The sequence below is a fragment of the Microcaecilia unicolor genome, chromosome 6, assembly GCF_901765095.1.
Source record: "Microcaecilia unicolor chromosome 6, aMicUni1.1, whole genome shotgun sequence".
Taxonomy (NCBI): domain Eukaryota; kingdom Metazoa; phylum Chordata; class Amphibia; order Gymnophiona; family Siphonopidae; genus Microcaecilia; species Microcaecilia unicolor.
Window position 1 is genome coordinate 180035425 of NC_044036.1, and position 19737 is coordinate 180055161.

The 19737-nt window shown below is 41.8% G+C and overlaps 1 protein-coding gene across 1 annotated transcript in view; it reads left to right on the top strand.

Annotated features, from left to right (window-relative positions):
• The window catches only part of DNAH1 (dynein axonemal heavy chain 1), a 799478-nt gene that overhangs the window by 56059 nt on the left and 723682 nt on the right, over nt 1–19737 (top strand). Inside the window, exons 6-7 of the mRNA XM_030205737.1 lie at nt 3382–3514; nt 15663–15824. Coding sequence (XP_030061597.1) covers nt 3382–3514; nt 15663–15824 — 295 coding nt within the window. The remainder of the gene's footprint in view (nt 1–3381; nt 3515–15662; nt 15825–19737) is intronic.

The following is a 19737-nucleotide window of genomic DNA, read 5'->3' on the forward strand; positions in this document are numbered from 1 at the left end:
TGGCCAAAAAACAAACAGGATAGTAGGAATCATTAGCAAAAGGATACAAGAATATTATAATGCCTTTGTATCACGCCATGGTATGACCTTACTTTGAGTATTGCATTCAGTTCTGGTTGCCGTATTTCAAAAAAGATATAGCAGACTTAGAAAATGTTCAAAGAAGAGCGACCAAAATGATAAAGGAGATGGAACTCATCCCATATGAGGAATTCAGAATAGGGTTAGGGCTCTTTAGCTTGGAAAAGAAACAGTTGAGTGGGGGATATGATTGAGGTATATTAAATCCTGAGTGGTGTAGAACAGGTAAAAGTGAATCAAATTTTCACTCTTTCAAAAAGTACAAAGACCAGGGGACACTCAAAGAAATTACATGGAAATGCTTTTAAAACAAATAGGAGGGCATGTTTTTTACTCAAAGAACAGTTAAACTCTGGAACTCGCTGCCAGAGGTTGTGGTAACAGTGATTAGTGTATCTAGTTTTAAAAAAGGTTTGGACAAGTTCCTGGAGGAAAAGTCCATAATAGTCTGTTATTGAGATGGACATGAGGGAAGCCATTGCTTGCCCTGGGATTGGTAGCATGGAATGTTGCTACTATTTGGGTTTCTGCCAGGTACTTGTGACCTGGCTTGGCCACTGTTGGAAGCAGGATACTGGGCTAAATGGGCCTTTGGTGTGACCCAGTATGGCTATTCTTATGTTCTTATGAGATGGACAGAGTGAAAAAATAGTCATGGGGAAAGTGGGAAAGCTTGGCTGTGTGATGGGGTACAGCACCAGCTGCCTGCATCCTGGTGATAATGAGCTAGGCTCCTGCACAAGGACATTTTGGGTTTGTGTGTGCTTCTTACTTATGAGCCAGCTTCCAGTGATCTCTCTGCTCTCGAAGTGGTAATGTATACCCGAGTGTGCCAGGATGTATGAGTCATGGCAGGATTGAGGGAATCATGGAAAGGTGTCAGTGATCTTTTCCTGTGCATTGCACATTACTTGCACATTAAGAGAATGGAAAGACCTTTATTTTATAGTAATCTTGCTTTCTCCCTTTGGGGGACCTGAGGGCCATGTGGGTGCAGTCAATAACACCAAGGATAGAGGAGAAGCAGGCAACTTCATAAAATTGTGTCATTGTATGTTGCCTCTATGACTATGAGAATATTCAAGGGGATTAGACTGAGAATTAGAATGTGGGATCTCAAGCACCTTCATTCATCCACAGTACAGCCATTAAACTCCTCACTGGACATAGGAAATATGATTACGTTACGCCTCTCCTGAAGGATGCACACTGATTACCTGTCTCATATCGCGTCACCTACAAACTACTTCTTCTTGTCTTTGAGATTCAGCACTCAGGTGAACCCTTTTTTTCTCTCTAACATAGTAACATAGTAAATGAAGGCAGATAAAGACCTGTACAGTCCATCCAGTCTGCCCAACAAGATAAACTCATTATACATGGTATTCTCCTAATCCCTTACTGCCCCTCCAGAACACTACGATCATCACAGCAGCACTGACTTGTAGTTCCATCTCCTTAAGATATTTTCAACGATTCCACCAGGCACACTCTTTTCTGACCAGAGGCCAGAACTTTGGAACAAACTGCCAGGCCACCTCAGGTTACAATTCTCATTACAATAGTTCAAGTCCAACTTAAAAAACTTTCCTTCTTACTGAAGCTTATACCTGAGATCAGACCCTGAGGGTTGTGAAATAGGACTGCACAATTGTCCCAATGTATTTTCCCCTCTCCCTCTTTTGCTCATCATTGTAGTTCTCTCTTTTTCCCCTCTTTTCACTCAGTTCTCATGTCACCCCCCCCCCCTTTTTTCCTCTATGTAATGGGCGGGATAGTAAATAACTTGAATAAACTTGAAACATGTAGTTAGCAGTGTGTGTGAGAAAGATTATAAGGAACTGTATGATGCATTGGGAGATGGGTAACTGACTGAGGACTATGATGGCTGACAGAACAGCCACTGCAGTGATGGGAAAGGCTAGTGCAGAGGTGACTTTGAGGTGGATGGGTATGGGTTGTTCCCTGTGAGTGATGGTGTGGAAGAGAGGCTTCGCTTGTTGGCAGAGATGGTGAATGACTGCCTTGTTGAAGGAGAAGCTCCCTATGCACTGCTCTTCAGTGAGGTCAAGGAACTGTGTAAGAATGTGGCCTGTTGGTCCTTCTTTGCCCCCAGTGTGTCTCGTGCAGGAAAGCCTCAACAGCCCAGACGTTCTGGCTGCTTATGGTCTATAACAGGGGGGTTCTTAACCCAGTCCTCAGACATATCTAGTCAATCAGATCTTCAAGATACCCACAATGGATATACTGTACATGAGAGACATTTCCATACAATGGAGGTAGGGCATGTACATTTATCCTATGCATATTCACTGTGGATATCTTGAAAACCTAATTGGCTAGGTATGTCCTGAGGACTGGTTTGAAAACCCCTGGTCTAGATTTTCCAACACCAACACCCAGAGTGCTCCCCACCACCATCATCCAGATTGAGATGCATGGTGGCAGCACAAATGCATTGTATTCCATGGACATTGACATTGAGAATGCCATGCTACACTGCCCATGACATGTCCCTGGCGCACAACACACCTTTGGTCATTTTCTACGCTTTCACTGCATCTACATTTAGCTCCGAACTGTTCTGAGATTGTGCTTTACATATTTTGGGGGTTTAGATGTTGATGAGCCAGGATATCCATGTTTAAAATATGAATAACACTTCTAAAATGACTGCCAAGTTTCTTAACCCTTGATTGCCCCAGATACAAAAACTTAGATTACAAGCCAACTAGGAACAGAGAAAGTACCTCCATATAATATATATAAACCACTTTCGTTATACCACAGAAAGGTGGTATATCAAATCCATGACCCTTTACCCTTTATAAGGCAATCAATTATTTATTATTATTTTATAAGCATTCCGCAATATAGGCTCTGATCAAATTGTCCTAATAATTACTGTTTGCCTAGTTAAAAAAAGGTAAAAATTCATCAAATATAACTGGTTGATATTGTGATAAAATTGCTGACAGCCCTATTTGTAATGCCAGTATTTGATAGTGATGGAGCGTAAGTAACCTCCACAGAGTGACAGGTGTGGCTCTGGCCGCCTTGTTGGATAGACTGTGCGGATCTTTATCTTCCATCATGTACTATGTTACTATGGATGTGAGGGTAATAATTGTGCTTATTTCATTAACTTCAGTCTGATGAATTACTTGATGCTATTTTGGCCATGGGATAGAATGATGTGGTCAGATACTGGGAACTGAGAAGTGAAGCACGTTGATATAAAGTAACCTATAAGTTAAGACCTGTTTTCTCTTTTTCCTGACCAATTTCACCCCTTTTCAGGTGTTTGATGATGAGGAATTTGATTGCCGCATTCCAAAGGAGTGGATTGGGCTAGGGTATGAGCCAGGTTCCTGTGACAGGAAACCTGTACCTGCCAAAGCACTGCTCCCTGTGAATGACATCTTGGGACATGGTAAATAGTGTTCATAGAGTGTTAAAAACAATGGAATCTATATTTCCAATACTTCAGCATCAACATGTACAGGAGAGCAGGTTAGCAGGGCAGCAAGAAATAGCCCAAGACAGTAAAAAATCAGGACGACTTGTCTATTTATACAATACATTTGTACTCAGAAGCTGTGGTGAGGCCAAAACTAGGACACTATACATAGATTAACTTTCTGATATGCACTAGAAATACAGAGGTGAAACTCAAACATTTAGGAACAATATTCACTTTAAATGTGAACTAGAATGTGAATATTTAATTAATTATAGGCTATGAATCTTGAACATATTAGTGAAAAGTAACCAGTAATCTGTGACAGGATGTGTATTTTACTTATATAACATTTGTTTATTTACTTTTAATTACGTTTAGGAGTTATAGTTATTTTCAGCAGGTCAGCAAGTGGCAAAGTTATCTGGATAAAGTTATCCAGATAACGTTATGTGGGTATCCATTTGACATTTAAGAGCTCATTTTTGAAACAGAAAAATGTTCAAAAAATGGCACAAAGTGGTAGATGGACTTTTTTTTTTTGTCCAAAACGTCCAAATCGCTATTGTTGAGACACATTTTTAAGACATTTTTCTATGCAGTTCATCTGCAGTGCATCCAAATCACAAGGGGGCATGTTGGGGGCATGAGTTGGGAACAAATTGTGGAACAAAACAAAAACATTCAGGGCTAAAAGTTAGACAATTTGGTGTAGACCTGTTTCAATTATGGCAAGTCACAAAAAGGTGTCCTAAATGACCAGATGGGCACTGGAGGGATTAAGACATTTCCCTCCTTACTCCCCCAGTGGTCACTGACCCCCTCCCACCCCTCAAAGACATGAAAGCAACAGTACATAGCAGCCTCTATGACAGCATCTGTTATGATCCTGTTGTGACTCGAGCAGTGAGCTCTTGTGCCCCGACTGAGCATGGTGAGTTGAGTTGTGCCGCGCTCGGTCAGGCAGCCGGACAACCCCTAGATTCACCTGGGAAGTGACCACCGTTCCCCAGGGGTTGAGCCCCCAGGTGCAGGTGGCCACCAGGACTTCAGGAACCGGACGGGATTGGGCCAGCCGGACCAGGCTAGAAGCAAGGCGGGCAAAGATTCAAAGGGTGAGCCAGTCCAGTCCAGAGATCAGGGCAGGCAGCAAGTAACAAGTATCAGGTTCAGTCCAAGGATCAGGGCAGGCAGCAAAGCAACGAGTATCAGGTCCAGTCCAAAGGTCAGGGCAGACAGTGAAGCAACAAATATCAGGTTCAGTCCGAAGGTCAGGGCAGGCAGCAAAGCAATGAATATCAGGTCCAGTCCAAAGGTCAAGTAACGGTAGGCAAGTAAAGCAATGGAGCGCATGAGATGAGCACCAAACCTCTATAAGCATAGAAGCCAAAGCAAGATATGCAAGGAACTGCCGGCCTTAAGTAGTCCTCGCATCAGCAGTAACCACAGACAGCTGCCGCGAACGCTCCAGATCGGTGCCTGCAAGGGAAAAGGGTGGAACCTCGAGCAAGGCACTCAATCCCGTGCAACGAGGCCATGCGAGCTACCCACACCGGAAACCGGCGTGACTTCTGGAACGCCGTCAGACCACGTGGACGGCCTGCCCAACCAACGCACGATGGCCGTCCAAACAATCAGCTGGACCAACGCCCATGGCCGGAGCGACATAGCTGGCCATCGGAACCGGACCACAGAAGACTGCTGCCGACAGTCCGCATGGCCAGCTCTCGCCGCCGGGACAAGACTCGAAGGCTAATTGGCCGCGCGGACCGCAACTCAGGTGAGGAACGTAACAGCATCAGATGTTCTGGCCAGTCTTGTTAGAGCAGCAAGCAGTTCCCTGGTGTAGCCTAGTGGTCGGTGCAGTGCATTGTGGAGAAGGAGATCCAGGCCCATATCTCACTCTGTTACATTTGTGGTGGAAAGTGTGAGCCCACCAAAAACCTATTGTACTCACATATAGGTAACACCTGCAGCCATAAGGGCTATTGTAGTGGCGTACAGTAGATTTTTGGTGAGATTTTGAGGGCTCCCAATACAATATGAGGGGGTAACAGTGAGATGTGTACCTGGAACCTTTTATGTGAAGTCCACTGCTACACCCACTGCTCGGCTGGGATGTCTGTGTGGCCAGTCTACTAAGACTGCTGGCCTCCCATATGTCCCAATGGCTTGTTTTTGTGCATTTTTTTCTTTGGCATTTTTTTTTTTTTCAAAAATGGTCACAAAGTAAAAACACACTGAACACAAAATGTTTAGGAAATAGCCATTTTTGAAACATAAAGATAGATGTTTTTCAGGTTTGAAAATCGCTATGTTTGCCACTTGATTTTTGGACGTTTTCAGCAAACTGTCCAAAATCGGATTTAGATGTCATATCAAAAATGCCCCTTTTAATGTGAGTGAGTGAGTGAAAAGTGGTCCAAATTGGAAAGAGGAACCCAAACTATAGCTACATGGTGCAAAATTCCACACTAGGAGTCACCGCCAAGGGAAAAGATCTAGGTGCCATCGTTGATGGTACATTGAAACCCTATGTTCAGGTTGCAGCTTTGGATAAGAAAGCAAATAGAATGTTAGGAATTATTAGGAAAGGAAAGTAAAATAAAAATGATGTGACTGCACCTCGAATACTGTGTGCAAATCTGGTCACTACATCTCAAAAAAGGTATAGCAGAATTAGAAAAGGTATAGAGAAGGGCAACGAAAATGCTAGAGGATGGGATGACTTCCCTATGAGGAAAGGTTAAAGAGGCCAGGGCTCTTCAGCTTGGAGAAGAGATGGCTGAGAGGAGGTATGATAGGGATCTATAAAATAGTGAGTGGAGTGGAACGGGTAGACATGAATCACTTGTTTACTGTTTCCAAAAATTCAAGGACTAGGGAGCATGCAATGAAGACTAAGAAGTACATTTAAAATGAATCGAAGAAAATATTTCTTCACTCAATGTGTAATTAAACTGTGTAATTTGTTGTCAGAGAATGTGGTAAAAGCAGTTAGCTACTTAGGGTTTTTAAAAAGTTTAGATAATTTCTGAAAAGAAAAGTCCATAAGCCATTAATAAGATGGACTTGGGATAAGCAGTATAAAATCTTACTATTTTGGGATCTTGCAAAGTACTTGTGACCTGGATTGGCCACTATTGGAAACAGGGCTTGATGGACCTTCAGTCTGTCCCAGTATAGCAGTAATGTTGTTATGATATTCATTAGAACCTATCTGGATAAGCTTTTAGCTATACATACCCAGAAAAAATTATCTGGTTAATATTGGGCCTACTTGTTGTGTGGCCTGCATCACCTCGGTACCTTTGACTCGACAACACTGAATATCTACTCTGTCTAGACCAAGTTAAACTGTACCGCCAGCACCATCTCATTTTATCTTGCCAAGTTTTGTATGGGCAATGTGTTACCACACTAAATTTAGCCAAGGAGCTGAGAAAGATATTCAAGTCATGGGTTTTGTCTGGCTATCTACAAACGTTAACTTTATTCAGTCTGGTGACATAACTATTATTTTTTTGGAATGTAGATGATGGTTGTTTGGTGGTGTTCATCAGCATAGTGACCAGGAGCTGATTAGTGAATACCTACAAACTTAACATCGAGAAAAAATAGAAACATCTATTAAACTAAAGCTCTCGCTTTCATACCATACATCTTACCTTTACTTGAAAAATAAAAGGGATAGAATAAATTATTTATCCAGGTACACAAGAAGCAGATTGGAAAGAAAAAGAATGACACACAAGTAGGATTGGATGGATGATGGATGCTATGATTGTGTGAACAGGAAGAAATAGAAAAATATTTGGCAGGAAGGGTACAAGGTATGCCTTGAGGATTTAGGGGGAAGTTGTCAAAATGTTCTGAGAGGAGAGGACATTTCTGTGGGTAAGTGACATTATTTTATTCTGTGCTTGGTAAACTAAAGATTGGGTTTAAAAGAGGAGTTGAGGACGTCCAAAATGTGGATGTTTCTGTGAGAAGGACATCCATGCCTGGATGTTTCTGTGAGAAGGACGTCCATGCCTGCTATGCCTCAGACACCCCCTTTATTTATTTATTTGGATTTTGGATCACAAGTAGCAGCAGTGGGATTTGAACCGGCAATCTCTGGATTGCAAGACCAGTGCTCTAACCACTAGACCCCTCCTCCACTCCACTTCACTCCCTTGAAATTTGGCCATCCCTGTGGGAGGGGAGGGGGCAGTTCAGGACGTCCAAAATGTTTGAAAGAAGGACGTCCACGCCTTGGCTATGCTTCCGCTGACACACACATACCTCCTCTCACAGGGACCTGCATACTGCTGCGATGGACCTGAGTATGACATTTCAGGCTGGCAAAAAAAAGTTGTTAAAGTTGTTTTTTTTCAGGGTGGGAGGGGGTTGGTCACCACTGAGGGAGTCAGGGGAGGTCATCCCCGATTCCCTTCCGGTGGTCATCTGGTCAGTTTGCGCACCCTTTTGAGGCTTGGTCGTAAGAAAAAATGGACCAAGTAAAGTCGGCCAAGTGCTCATCAGTGATGCCCTTCTTTTTTCCATTATTGCTCGAGGACGCCCATCTGTTAGGCATGCCCCAGTCGCGCCTTCGCTACGCCTCCAACACGCCCCCGGGAACTTTGGTCGACCCCGAGACAGGAAGCAGTTGGGGACACCCAAAATTGGCTTTCGATTATGCCGATTTAGGCAACCCTGAGAGAAGGATGCCCATCTCCCGATTTGTGTCGAAAGATGGGCGCCCTTCTCTTTTGAAAATAAGCCTTATAGTGTACAAACCTTTTCCCCATAGTTTTAAAAGTTAAATTTTCTGTCACAGCATTTAGTCTCTAGAAGTCACAGTAGGACCTAGTTGTTACATTTGTACCCCGCGCTTTCCCACTCATGGCAGGCTCAATGCAGATTACATGGGGCAATGGAGGGTTAAGTGACTTGCCCAGAGTCAGTCCTCATTCCCACCCACCCCTAGCTCAACTCTTAATTTATAGTCAATTATTCTAATTAGGACAAGAGGGGAATTTTCATTAGAGTTTTGATCGTTTAGTTCTGAGAAGCAAACACTAAATAAATTACATCTTTAAGACTCTTTTTATATTCATCTTATATCCCGAGTACCTTAAGAAGTTTTAGTTAAACAACTCTATAATACTAAGATGCAGACAGTAGTCCAGCAGCAAGAGGGATGCAATCGAGTCTTTTGCATTGAGTGTCTCATCTTTGATTATGTCCCAGTTGGTGAGAGAATTACATAAGGGGTGATCCACCTGAGTGGATGAACACTAACTCCCACGAAAACACAAACTTTCAAAGGGAAGTGGGAAGTGGACCAATGACTCCAGAGAAACGGGATACCGGTATAAAAGGTACCACAAAGGTCTTTATTAAGACCACCCGATATCGAGATCGCTTCCAAGTATCAAGGATCTCTTAAGACTTCTGAGGCAGGCCTGTGGCCGAAACACAGTACTGTGTCGAGTCTGTGAATAAAGTGCTATCTTTTATACCAGTTTGTGAGAGGTCATATGTGTGTGCTTGATGCAAAGAGCTTCTAGCTCTCAGAGAACAAGTCTGTTCTCTTGAGACTAGAGTAGCAGACTTAGTGGAGCTGAGGGAGACAGAGAGGTACATAGAGGAGGCCTACAGGGATGCTGTAGAGAAATCCCAGCTCCAGTCTGGCAGCCCCTATGCTGCCTTGGAGGAGGGAGGTCTTCTAAAAGGATAGCATCACCCTGGTGCAGCTGGAAGTAATCCTGTAGCCAGGACCAGCACACCAGGGGATGCAATATCCTCTCACACCGAGGATGTGTCTCCAGGAGCTACTGCCCAGGAGGGAAGGGTTAGGACAGCTGTTGTAGTTGGTGATTCGCTTATTAGGCATGTAGATAGCTGGGTGGCTGGTGGATGTGAGGATCGCCTGGTTACTTGCCTGCTTGGTGCGAAGGTGGCGGACCTCATGCATCACCTAGATAGGATTTTAGATAGTGCTGGGGAGGAGACAGCTGTCTTGCTACGTGTGGGTACCAGTGACATAGGAAAATGTGGGAGAGAAGTTCTGGAAGCCAAATTTAGACTCTTAGGTAGAAAGCTCAAATCCAGAACCTCCAGGGTAGCATTTTCCAAAGTGCTACCCATTTTACGCGCAGGGCCCAAGAGACAGTCAGAGTTCCGGTGTCTTAATGTGTGGAATAGAACAGTGATAGGATTGTACTACCGTCCACCTATTTATTTATTTAGATTTTGCTCACACCTTTTTCAGTAGTAGCTCAAGGTGAGTTACATTCAGGTACACTGGATATTTCTCTGTCCCAGGAGGGCTCACAATCTACGTTTGTACCTGAGGCAATGGAGGGTTAAGTGACTTGCTCAACATCACAAGGAGCAGCAGTGGGATTTGAACTGGCCACCTCTGGATTGCAAGACTGGTGCTCTAACCACTAGGTCACTCCTCCACTCCACCTAGCCAGGATGAACAGACGGATGTGGAAATGTTTTGAGAAATTAGGGAGGCTAACAAAATAGGGTACTCAGTAATAATGGGTGATTTCAATTACCCCGATATTGACTGGGTACTTGTAACATCAGGGCATACTAGGGAGTAGCTGGTACAGGATCTAACAAGAGAAGGAAAAATTGTAGACCTAGTCCTTAGTGGAGTACATGAACTGGTGCAAGAGGTAATGGTGCTGGGGCTGCTTGGTAACAATGATCATAATATGATCAAATTTGATGTTGGCTTTGGAGTAAGTACACACAGGAAATCCAATATGTTAACGTTTAACATATTACCAGAGGAACTGACGCCAGAGAGTAAAGGGTAAACTGAGGAAAAAACAAGTGGCCGATTAACAGCACGCAGAAGTTTTTCAGAATTTAATTTTAAAATCAAATATTTTTCATAAAGCCAGGAGGAAACTGTATCTAAACAAGATTGATTATTGACAAAGTTAAGACAGAGCAAAGTTAAGAGAGCATATCATCTGCATAATTAAAACTGTGTTGTGGTGCTGAATAAGAATAAAGAGGGGGCTCAGGAAGATATTAAAGAGGACAGGGGCAAGGACAGAGCCTTGCAGTACACTACAGGGAAGATAATAGGGAGTACTTGAAGATATGGTAACAAAGTAGACAGGATTGGAGAGGAAGGATTTAAACCAACTGAGAACAACAGCAGAGAAGCCTAAGGAGGCAAGTCTAGTGATTAAGAAACTAGTGATCAACAAGATCAAAGCAGAGCTGAGATCCAATGAAATGGCAAGAGTGACCTTGTCTTGTTCAAAACCTGTATGGAGAGAATCAGTGCAGTAAGTAGAGTCTCAGTGCTATTGTACGGCCTGAAGTCCAGACAGAAAAGGGTGCAAAATATATGATCCATTTAGGTGTTGTAGCAATTGGCATGACACAAACCTCTCAGTAAGTTTGGTTAATAAAGGTAAGTTACAGATGGGCCTATAGTTGTTAGGCTCTGACAGTCTATAGAAGCTTTCTTTAAAGTTGGATGAACAATAGCTTTTTTTTCAGTTGTTAGGTGTTGAGTCATCAGATAAAATGAATGGAAGAAGACAGTGTTTAGGAAGCTTGAGCCAATACCTGGAATAGGATCAAAAAGAGATGTAGTCAAGCGAGATGAGCAGAGAAGCTTATTAATGAAGGCAAGAGAAGACAGATTGAAGTTTTCTCAAGTAGGATATAGAGATCTACAGATTGATGTTGAGAGTGGTAGTGGCCCAGTATCAGGTGGAAGTGATGTGGTTGTAACTGAGGAAGTAGCTATTAAGGATACTGAGTGACAGAGATTTATAATCTTTGCAGAAAACCTAGAGGCTAAGGAATCAGCTGAGAGGGAGAAGGGAATAACAGAGTCTTGACCCAAGGAAGAAATCTGTTTCATGATCTTAAAGACAACCTTAGAGCAGTTAGAGGAAGAGCTGATCAGGTTATTATAGTACTTCGCTTCACAGTAGAAGTATAAAGAGCACATACTCCTTTAAGGTGAAGGTAAGAAGATCGACTAAGGTGTTTATGCCATTTGTGTTCAACACATCTAGCCTGATGTTTAAGGAGGTGTAAATCAGGACGAAACCAAGGAGAACTCTTGAGATGGTGAGAGACATGGTAGGAACAAATTGCAGAGTGGAGAGTAATAGCCTACTGAGATGCATGCTCCAGGGGCGGAGTCAGGACAGAGCTAGGATTTACCGGGCACTTCCAATTTAAAATGGTAGAACCCGATATCTATCCAGTTATCTTAGGATAGCAAAAAGGCTGTCCAAAATTAACTGGGTAGCTATCTGGGTACCGCTGCCCAGATATAAATATAAGTGCTGGCACAGAATTCCCGGGGATAGTTTATTTGTCTTCCAATATATTCAAGTCCCAGCTAGGTGTCCTCAACACAGGCCTTGTTTCAGCATAACAGCCTTCATCAGGAAAACACTTAAATTAATCCAAAATCATACAAAAACACTGTCAATATTTTAGAAAGAATATTAAAAAAACTAACAATATTATGAAAATGTAACAAAAGTAGAATAATCACACATAGGAAAAAAAGAATAAGGCACCGTGAATAGTGAAAGATGTACTACTTTACACCATATTGCTTTGTGATGAACACCACAGTTTAACCATTATATTAAAAGTACCTGCTGAATCTTATAGACATAAGTTCTTCACAAGCAAGAAAATGGTACTAATGTCTGCTGTAACAAAAACACCATGTATAAGATATAAATGTAAAATCTGCATCTCCACATGAAATTAAAAATGAATAAAAATAATTCTGATGTCAAACGTCATGTGTACCTTTATTAAAAACCCATATGAACTCTACTTAATGAAAAAATATAAGACTATTGAAAGAATTTAAAAGGGCATAATCTGATGTCATGCTGGACATCTTTAAATGATAAATGTTGAAACTCTGACCATAGCGTCAAACTAAATGTAAATATATAAGGGACATCTTATGATAGCCAGCTGAATGTCAAAGACATACTTCCTTATGGTGAAATCATAATTGAAGCAACGTAATACAATGAGAGTTTTTAAGAACCATTTTCTAGCTTGTGAAGAAATTTACGTCTATAAGAAGATTCAGCAGATACTTTAACATAATGATTAAACTGTGGTGTTTGTTAGCATTCGTTGTCGTTATGGTCCCCGGTCCAGTCCGTAGAGGCAGTGGGTTCCCAAGAATACAAAATCCACATGAGTTTATATATAAGGTATATTGTATTTGAATATATAGGCTCACAACACTTAGTACAGGTAAATATTACAATGCTGTATCGGTGTGTATGTGTAGATGGGAATCCAGGAGAGAAAGGTAAGGATAGGGGTGTTCAGAGGAAAAGAGAGAGGGAGAGCCTTGGGGTAGGGCTGAAGGAGAAGGGGGGCCAGAACCAGGTGCTCTGGAAGCTAAAGATGTAGGTGTGCAGAGAAAAGAAAGGAGCAGAGCCATGTGCTCTGACTTATTTACCTAACAGGAACAGAGAGGGATCAAATAACTTCTTTTCTTCCCAGCCTTTATCAGCTATTTCCTTTGCAAACTCCAGTTTAATTTCCTGATGTAAGGAATGTAAGTACTTTCACAGGTTTTAATCTTTGAAGTCCCTTGTTTTGGAGCCTATCTGTCTGGCTTTCATTGTTCTCAGAGAGCCCTGGTCCCAGATGCCGAGAGAGGACAAAGGTATGTTAAGTAGGGGTACTTGAGAAACAAAGGGCTAGCAGGCAGCTGGGCAACATTTGGTCCATCTGCCATCCTCAGGGCTTCCTGAGGGAGAGAGGTTATCAGAAGCTGATTTCATATTAATCTAAGTATGTCCAGCAATCCTGACAGTGTTCATCACAAAGCATATGGTTTAAAATAGTACATTTTTCACTATTCACGGTGCCTTCTTCTTCTCCTGTGTGTGGTTATTCTACTTCTGTTACATTTTAATAATATTGTTAGTTTTTATAATATTTTTATGATATGCTTTGTAAAATATTGACAGTGTTTTTATATGATTTGGTTTTATTTAAGTGTTCTCCTGATGAAGGCTGTTATGCTGAAACATGGCCTGTGTTGAGGACACCTAGATGAGACTTGTATATTGTCAGCAGGTAACCCTTCCACTCTTCAGCCCAGGTTGACCCTGCTTAGCAGGAAGGCTTCAATGCAGGCTCCTGTTTCCTCTGACACCGGCTGTTCCTCAGTGCCTGCCTCACACATCCACGTCTTCCTCAGTTTAGGCGCTCCCTGAGGCTGCACTTAAGTGGTATTTCAACAAATGACCAGCAACTCCCATCATTTCATAAAAAGGATTTTTCTTTTTTTTTTAATTAATTTTTATTGTCACCAGTGCGATACATAGGCACATCTACAATGTTGCAGGTAGTATCAAAAGCAATTCCATACAGTAGATAGATAGCCTGAACAGCATCCAATAATAAACAAAGATTTAACAACTTAGGTTTTGTAATCCCATAAACGTGTCGGCTTTTTAAAATACCCCCTATTCATTCATCTCAAACATCCCATTCTCTCCCATTCCTTCTCACACCAGTCACTTCAGAAACACACCCTGCGGATGTTTCTTTTATTTCCATAGCTCAGTTATCACCATTTCCACAGCACTTGCTACTGCCTCATCTCAAGTCCCTTGACATTTGTTCACATTCACAATGCCCAATTGAGGTTCATCTCAAACCTTACTGAATAAAGTTCATTACACTTTAATGCCACCTTATCCCTCTTCAGGTAGCTACCAGTTGTCCTGCTGATCAAAAGTTCATTCCAACATACAGTTTTACTCTCCTGTTCCCTTAATGCTCTGGGTTACACGCTGCCATAGATTCTTTCTCAGCTGCCTCAATTCTCTCCTTCCAATTTTACTCAGTTGAGGAAAAACAGCTGCCAGTAAACCCCTCACCTTAGCAACGGCAGCCTGGGCGAATGCAGACACCTCTATCCTCTCCTCCTTACTCCCTTCTGTCTCCTCCATTTTATCCCATTCCATCTCTTCCTCCTCCACCCAGGGCTCCCTCAACTGCTCCTCATCCCCCCTGATTGGAAACCATCTCCCAATCCTGCCCCTCCCCCTCCACTTCCTGTGAGTCCTGTATTGGGTCAGGTGCATTGTAGGGTTGGTAGTCCCTAGCCTTACTCCTCATTCTAATCAATCTTTTACCCACCAGGGGGCGAGCTTACCGCCTGTAAGGGATGTGTGCCTGCCTCTTTAGCTCCTTCCTGGGCTGCTCTCGCTTTCCTTGAGTACGTCCTCTCAGCAACCCCTTACAATATATTGGAAGACAAATAAACTACCTCTGTTTTACATCATCCTGGTAGAAATGCTAAATAGTAGTAGTAGTAGTACTTAGTGTCCTTCCACCCCTGTGTTTTCCTTGTTGGATCTATTTGTGGATGTTTTTTGGTTTTCTTGTATTTTCAACAGAACTTCCAGGCACAATTCAGCTGACATTTTTTTTTAAATGCTGACTGCCAGCAGCTGAATATTATCCTTTAAATTGATTATGTAAATGGAGCAGTCTGGTATATGAAGGAGCAATTTTTTTCTGCTTGTAAAGCTTGTTTTGCATGTTGAAAAAGTCTTTTATAAAATTACACGACCACATTTGTATGCAAAAGTGTATGGAAAGAGTGCACCTACCTTTATGTGTTCTGTGCATAGGCATTCCCAGGGGCATGGTTTGGGCAGCGTGGAGGTGGATTTTATAAAATACACAGGTACATGGACACCTTTATGCCTTTTTCAGAGCAGGTACAATTTTGTGTGTGTGCATTTGTGTACTGTTAGGAATGGTTGTGGGTGTCTATTTTATAAAACTACTTAGACCCTAAGTAGCATTTATAAAATAAGTTTGAAATAGATTCCTTATTGGACTTCTCACATAGATGTCTTCTTTTAAAATTAGTCCTAAAGAATGCAACTTAATGTAGATGAGAATATATTCATGGGGTGGGCTCTGGGCAATGTTCATAAGAAAAGGAAAGAAACTTGAATTAGATTACTGTGTCCAAAGTGAATGAGTTTTAAAAACATTATTGAATTCATTCTATTCCAAAGTCTGATAGGCAAAGAATATACTTACTTTCATTATTCCTTTTTTTTCTCAGAGGATCCAAAAAGTCGTAATTTGACATATCAATGGTGCAGTGTGGGTGTCTTGGATTATGATCAACAGAAGAAGATCTATTTGGTGCATAAGGCAGATGTGTATGGACATGTGAGGGATGCAGAAGGGAACCAGATACTGAACGGAGGCGTAACAGCTGCAGGTTGAATCATTGTATAAAAAAATGAAGGTTATGTGTATAGTCCCCCGTTTCCTGCTGCAATTTTTTCAAAATTATATGATACATATTGAGTTTCTAACTTTCTCAAAGTCATTTTCCGGCATTTTGGGGGCAATTCTATAACAAGGGGCTACAATATAAGCACCTTGGTGCCATGCAGTGAGTGTTAGTTCTATAACAGTATCTGGGCACCAAGATTCAATTATACAATACTAGCATAATTTGACATTGGCATACATAGATAATAAAGTTGCATACCTGTAATGGGTGTTCTTTGTGGACAGCAGGAGCCAACAGCCACACATGTGGGTGATGTTACCTGGTGAAGGTGCCATGTGGTCTGTTGTCCTTAGCTCAGAAACCTTTGACAGAGGCTTCTGTGCATGCTCCAACGTTCCCGCCCAAGCCATCTGCCCTGAAAATGACATTTCTTTTCCAAGCGTGCTTCAACTCTGGGTTGGGTGGGCGGGGTTGTGTGGCTGTTGGATCCTGCTGTCCATGGAGAACACTCAGGTATGCAACTTTATTTTCTTCATGGACAAGCAGGATCACAACAGCCACACAAGTGGAGAGTCACAAACTGAGGGTTGCCATAAAGAATACACTGAACAATGATATGATGATGAATTTGAACTTTATTAAAAATTGGCAACCTTTAAACACAGCAGGAGGTGGTTGGTTGAAACGTTAAAAGGCTTATTTTCACAGCATATAGACTTACAAAGTTACATAGGTTTCTGTGCAACTTGTAAGTCTGTGTGCTTTGAAAATGAGCACTTGTTGCAATGTTGCATCGTGAGATAAAGCTTGTTCTAAACAGTAATATCTATCAAAAGTATATAAGGAGGACCAAATTGCTGTCCAGTTTGATAGAGTTCTTTGGTTAACTAGAATACCCGGTTTGTTTGGGTTGTATGACAAAAAACAGTTGAGAAGGACGGCTTGTTCTTTACAAATAATTTTGAATGGTTCTTTTACAGTCTAGTGCATGTAAAATCTGGCATTCAGTTTGATCAGGAGGAGGATAGAAAACTGTTAAGGAGATGGATTGGTTGAGATGAAATTTCAAAACTATTTTTGGGAGGAATTTTGAATAAGTATATAGAACTATTTTATCCGGAAAAAGTTGTTGGTATGGATGAAGAGCAACTAAAGCTTGAAGCTCTACAATCCACCTTGCCAAAGTAATGGCTATTAGAAAAGTACTCAGAGGCTGAAAAGGCAACTTTCTTAAAGCCTCTAGAACCATGTTGAGATCTCATTGTGGTGTAGGATGTTTCATTAGTGGGTGTTGGTTTGTGAGGCCTTTCATAAATTGAATTATTAATGGATACTTTGATATAGGACTGGCATCAATATGATTGTGATAAGCTTCTATTGCACTTGAATTCTCACTGAAGACATACTAAAGCCAGCGTATGAAAGGTGTAACTTGTCTGGAATGTTTTTACGTTTGGGGAGCGTGCCAGGTGCCCTTGACCTGGATTGGCCACTGTCGGTGACAGGATGCTGGGCTAGATGGACCTTTGGTCTTTCCCAGTATGGCACTACTTATGTACTTATGTACTTATGTACTGTAGTAAAATTACAGCTGAGCAAGAGAATGGGTCATAATGATTAGAAATGCACCAGTTCGCAAATAGCTTCCATTTCAAACAGTATGATCTTCTGATAGAGTCTCTCCTTGATGCCAAGAGCACTGATTGGATGGCTGGTGGGATATCAAGTGAGTTGTACAATCTGCTTTCAAGGCTGTCAGAGCCAAAGACTGAAGGTTGGGATGTATCATATTGCCTTGATGTTGAGTGATAAAATGTGGTATAAGTGGGAGGCAAATAGGTGGTTCCTGACTGAATTGTAGTCGTAAGAGAAACCAAATTTGGCAAGGCCAATATAGCATTATCAAGATGATGTGGGCCGAGTCTTGGTCTGTCTTCTGTAGCATTTTCTGTAGGAAATGCATATAGCAGATTTTCTGACCATGGTACTGCAAAAGTGTCTGATGAAATGCTGTGGAGGCTGGTTGCTGGGAACAAAACAGATGACACTTCTTGTTGCATTCTGAGGCAAAAAGGTATATGTGTGGAATGCTTCATTTCTCAGTGATGTCCTTGAACACGTGATGGCCTAAAGAAAACTAATGGGGGTTCAATTGTTGACTTAATTTGTCTGATAACATGTTTCGGTGACCGGGCAGGTAAGCAGCTATTAAGAACACATTCAAGCTTTGAGCCAGTGACCAAATCCGCACTGCCTCTTGACATAGTCGAATGAGCCCATGCCTTCTTGCTTGCTGATATAATACGTGGGTGACCTGGTTGTCCATCCGAATTTGGACTACCTGATTCTTTGGTTGGAGAATGCCTGTATAGCTCTGAGTTCCAGTTGATTGATGTGCGTGGTGAACTCGAAATAGGACCGTCAACCTTGAGTTTGCTGATCTTGCAGATCTGCTCCCATCCTACAAGAAAAACATCGACGGTAAGTGTGATCAGAGGACATTGGGGGAGGGGGAAGGGAAGAATTTTCTGTTGGTCATATTTAAGGAGTCTGTCCACCAGAGAATTGCAGTCTGTGTACAATCTGTAACATGCAATTTTATAAATGAAGGTTGAAGTTGGTTCCAACAGGTTTGAAGATTCCATTGTAAAAGTTACATGTTGAGGCAAGCAAAGGGAACTGTGTGTACCGACGCTGCCATGTGTCCCAAAAGTCTTAGCATATGTTTCACTGTGTTAAGTTTGAATGATATTGTTGACTACATCAATGATACCATAGACTGGACTTTGTGGTCTGACAGAAATGCTATCATAGATGGAATGTGAAGGTTTGCATCTATAAACTCCAAGGGCTGTGTTGGAGTCAGTCAGAATTTTTCAGTGTTCACTATCAGACCCGGGTTTGTCATTGTGTGCATTGCTGTGATCAAGGCCTCCTGAAGTTCCTGTGGTGTTCAGGCAGAGAATAGCCAATCGTCCTGATAGGGGTACCCAAAAATACTTGCTTTCCTGAAGTGGGCTGCTATTATTGCCATACATTTTGTAAAGACTCTTGGAGCTGACTAGAGACTGAAAGGTAAGTACCTTGTACTGCTAATGTCGATGTAGAAACTTGAATCTTAGGAATTTTGTTGTGCTGGTGATTGTATAGGTATATGGATATTTGCATCCTTCAATTTGATGGCAGTAGTGGAAGTATGGAAGCAAATGTGTTCATTCTTAATTTTTCTTCAGTAAAATCTTGCTCCAAGTTCTGAGATCTAGAATTGGATGAAATCCTCCCAATTTTGGGGAGATGAGGAAGTATTTTGAACAGAATCCCTGGCCTCGCTCCAATACATGAACTTCCTCTGTTTTGTTGGATTGTAGAAGGTATCGTATCTCTTGAGACAAATGTATTCTTTGATCTACCGGAGGAAATCTGAAAACTTGATTTTGATCTTATGGTTAAGTCATAAAATTAAGTTTATATCCACTCTAAATGACTTGAAGAACCCATCAGTCTGAAATGATGGCAGTCCAGTTGTGATAAGAAAGTGTTGATTTGTCCCGTACAGGTTGGCAAAAGATGGACTTTGCTTTTGCTGTACAGTTGAAAATGTTATCTGAGATCTTTTATCTCTGTTACACTGCTTCTGTGACCGATTCTGAGTAGGTCTCTGATATCTGGAATGGTTATACTGATAAGCGTAATTATGGTATCTCTTATAAGGTTGGTAAGGCCTGTGGTAGGAATGATAATTGTAAGCTCTTTGAGCAGGGACTGTCTTTCTTCTATGTTTGTGCAGCGCTGCGTATGCCTTGTAGTGCTATAGAAATGCTAAATAGTAGTAGTAGTAGTAATGCTTTGAAGGTGTTGGTTGTTTCTGCTCAATATTCGTTGCCGGAGAAAATGG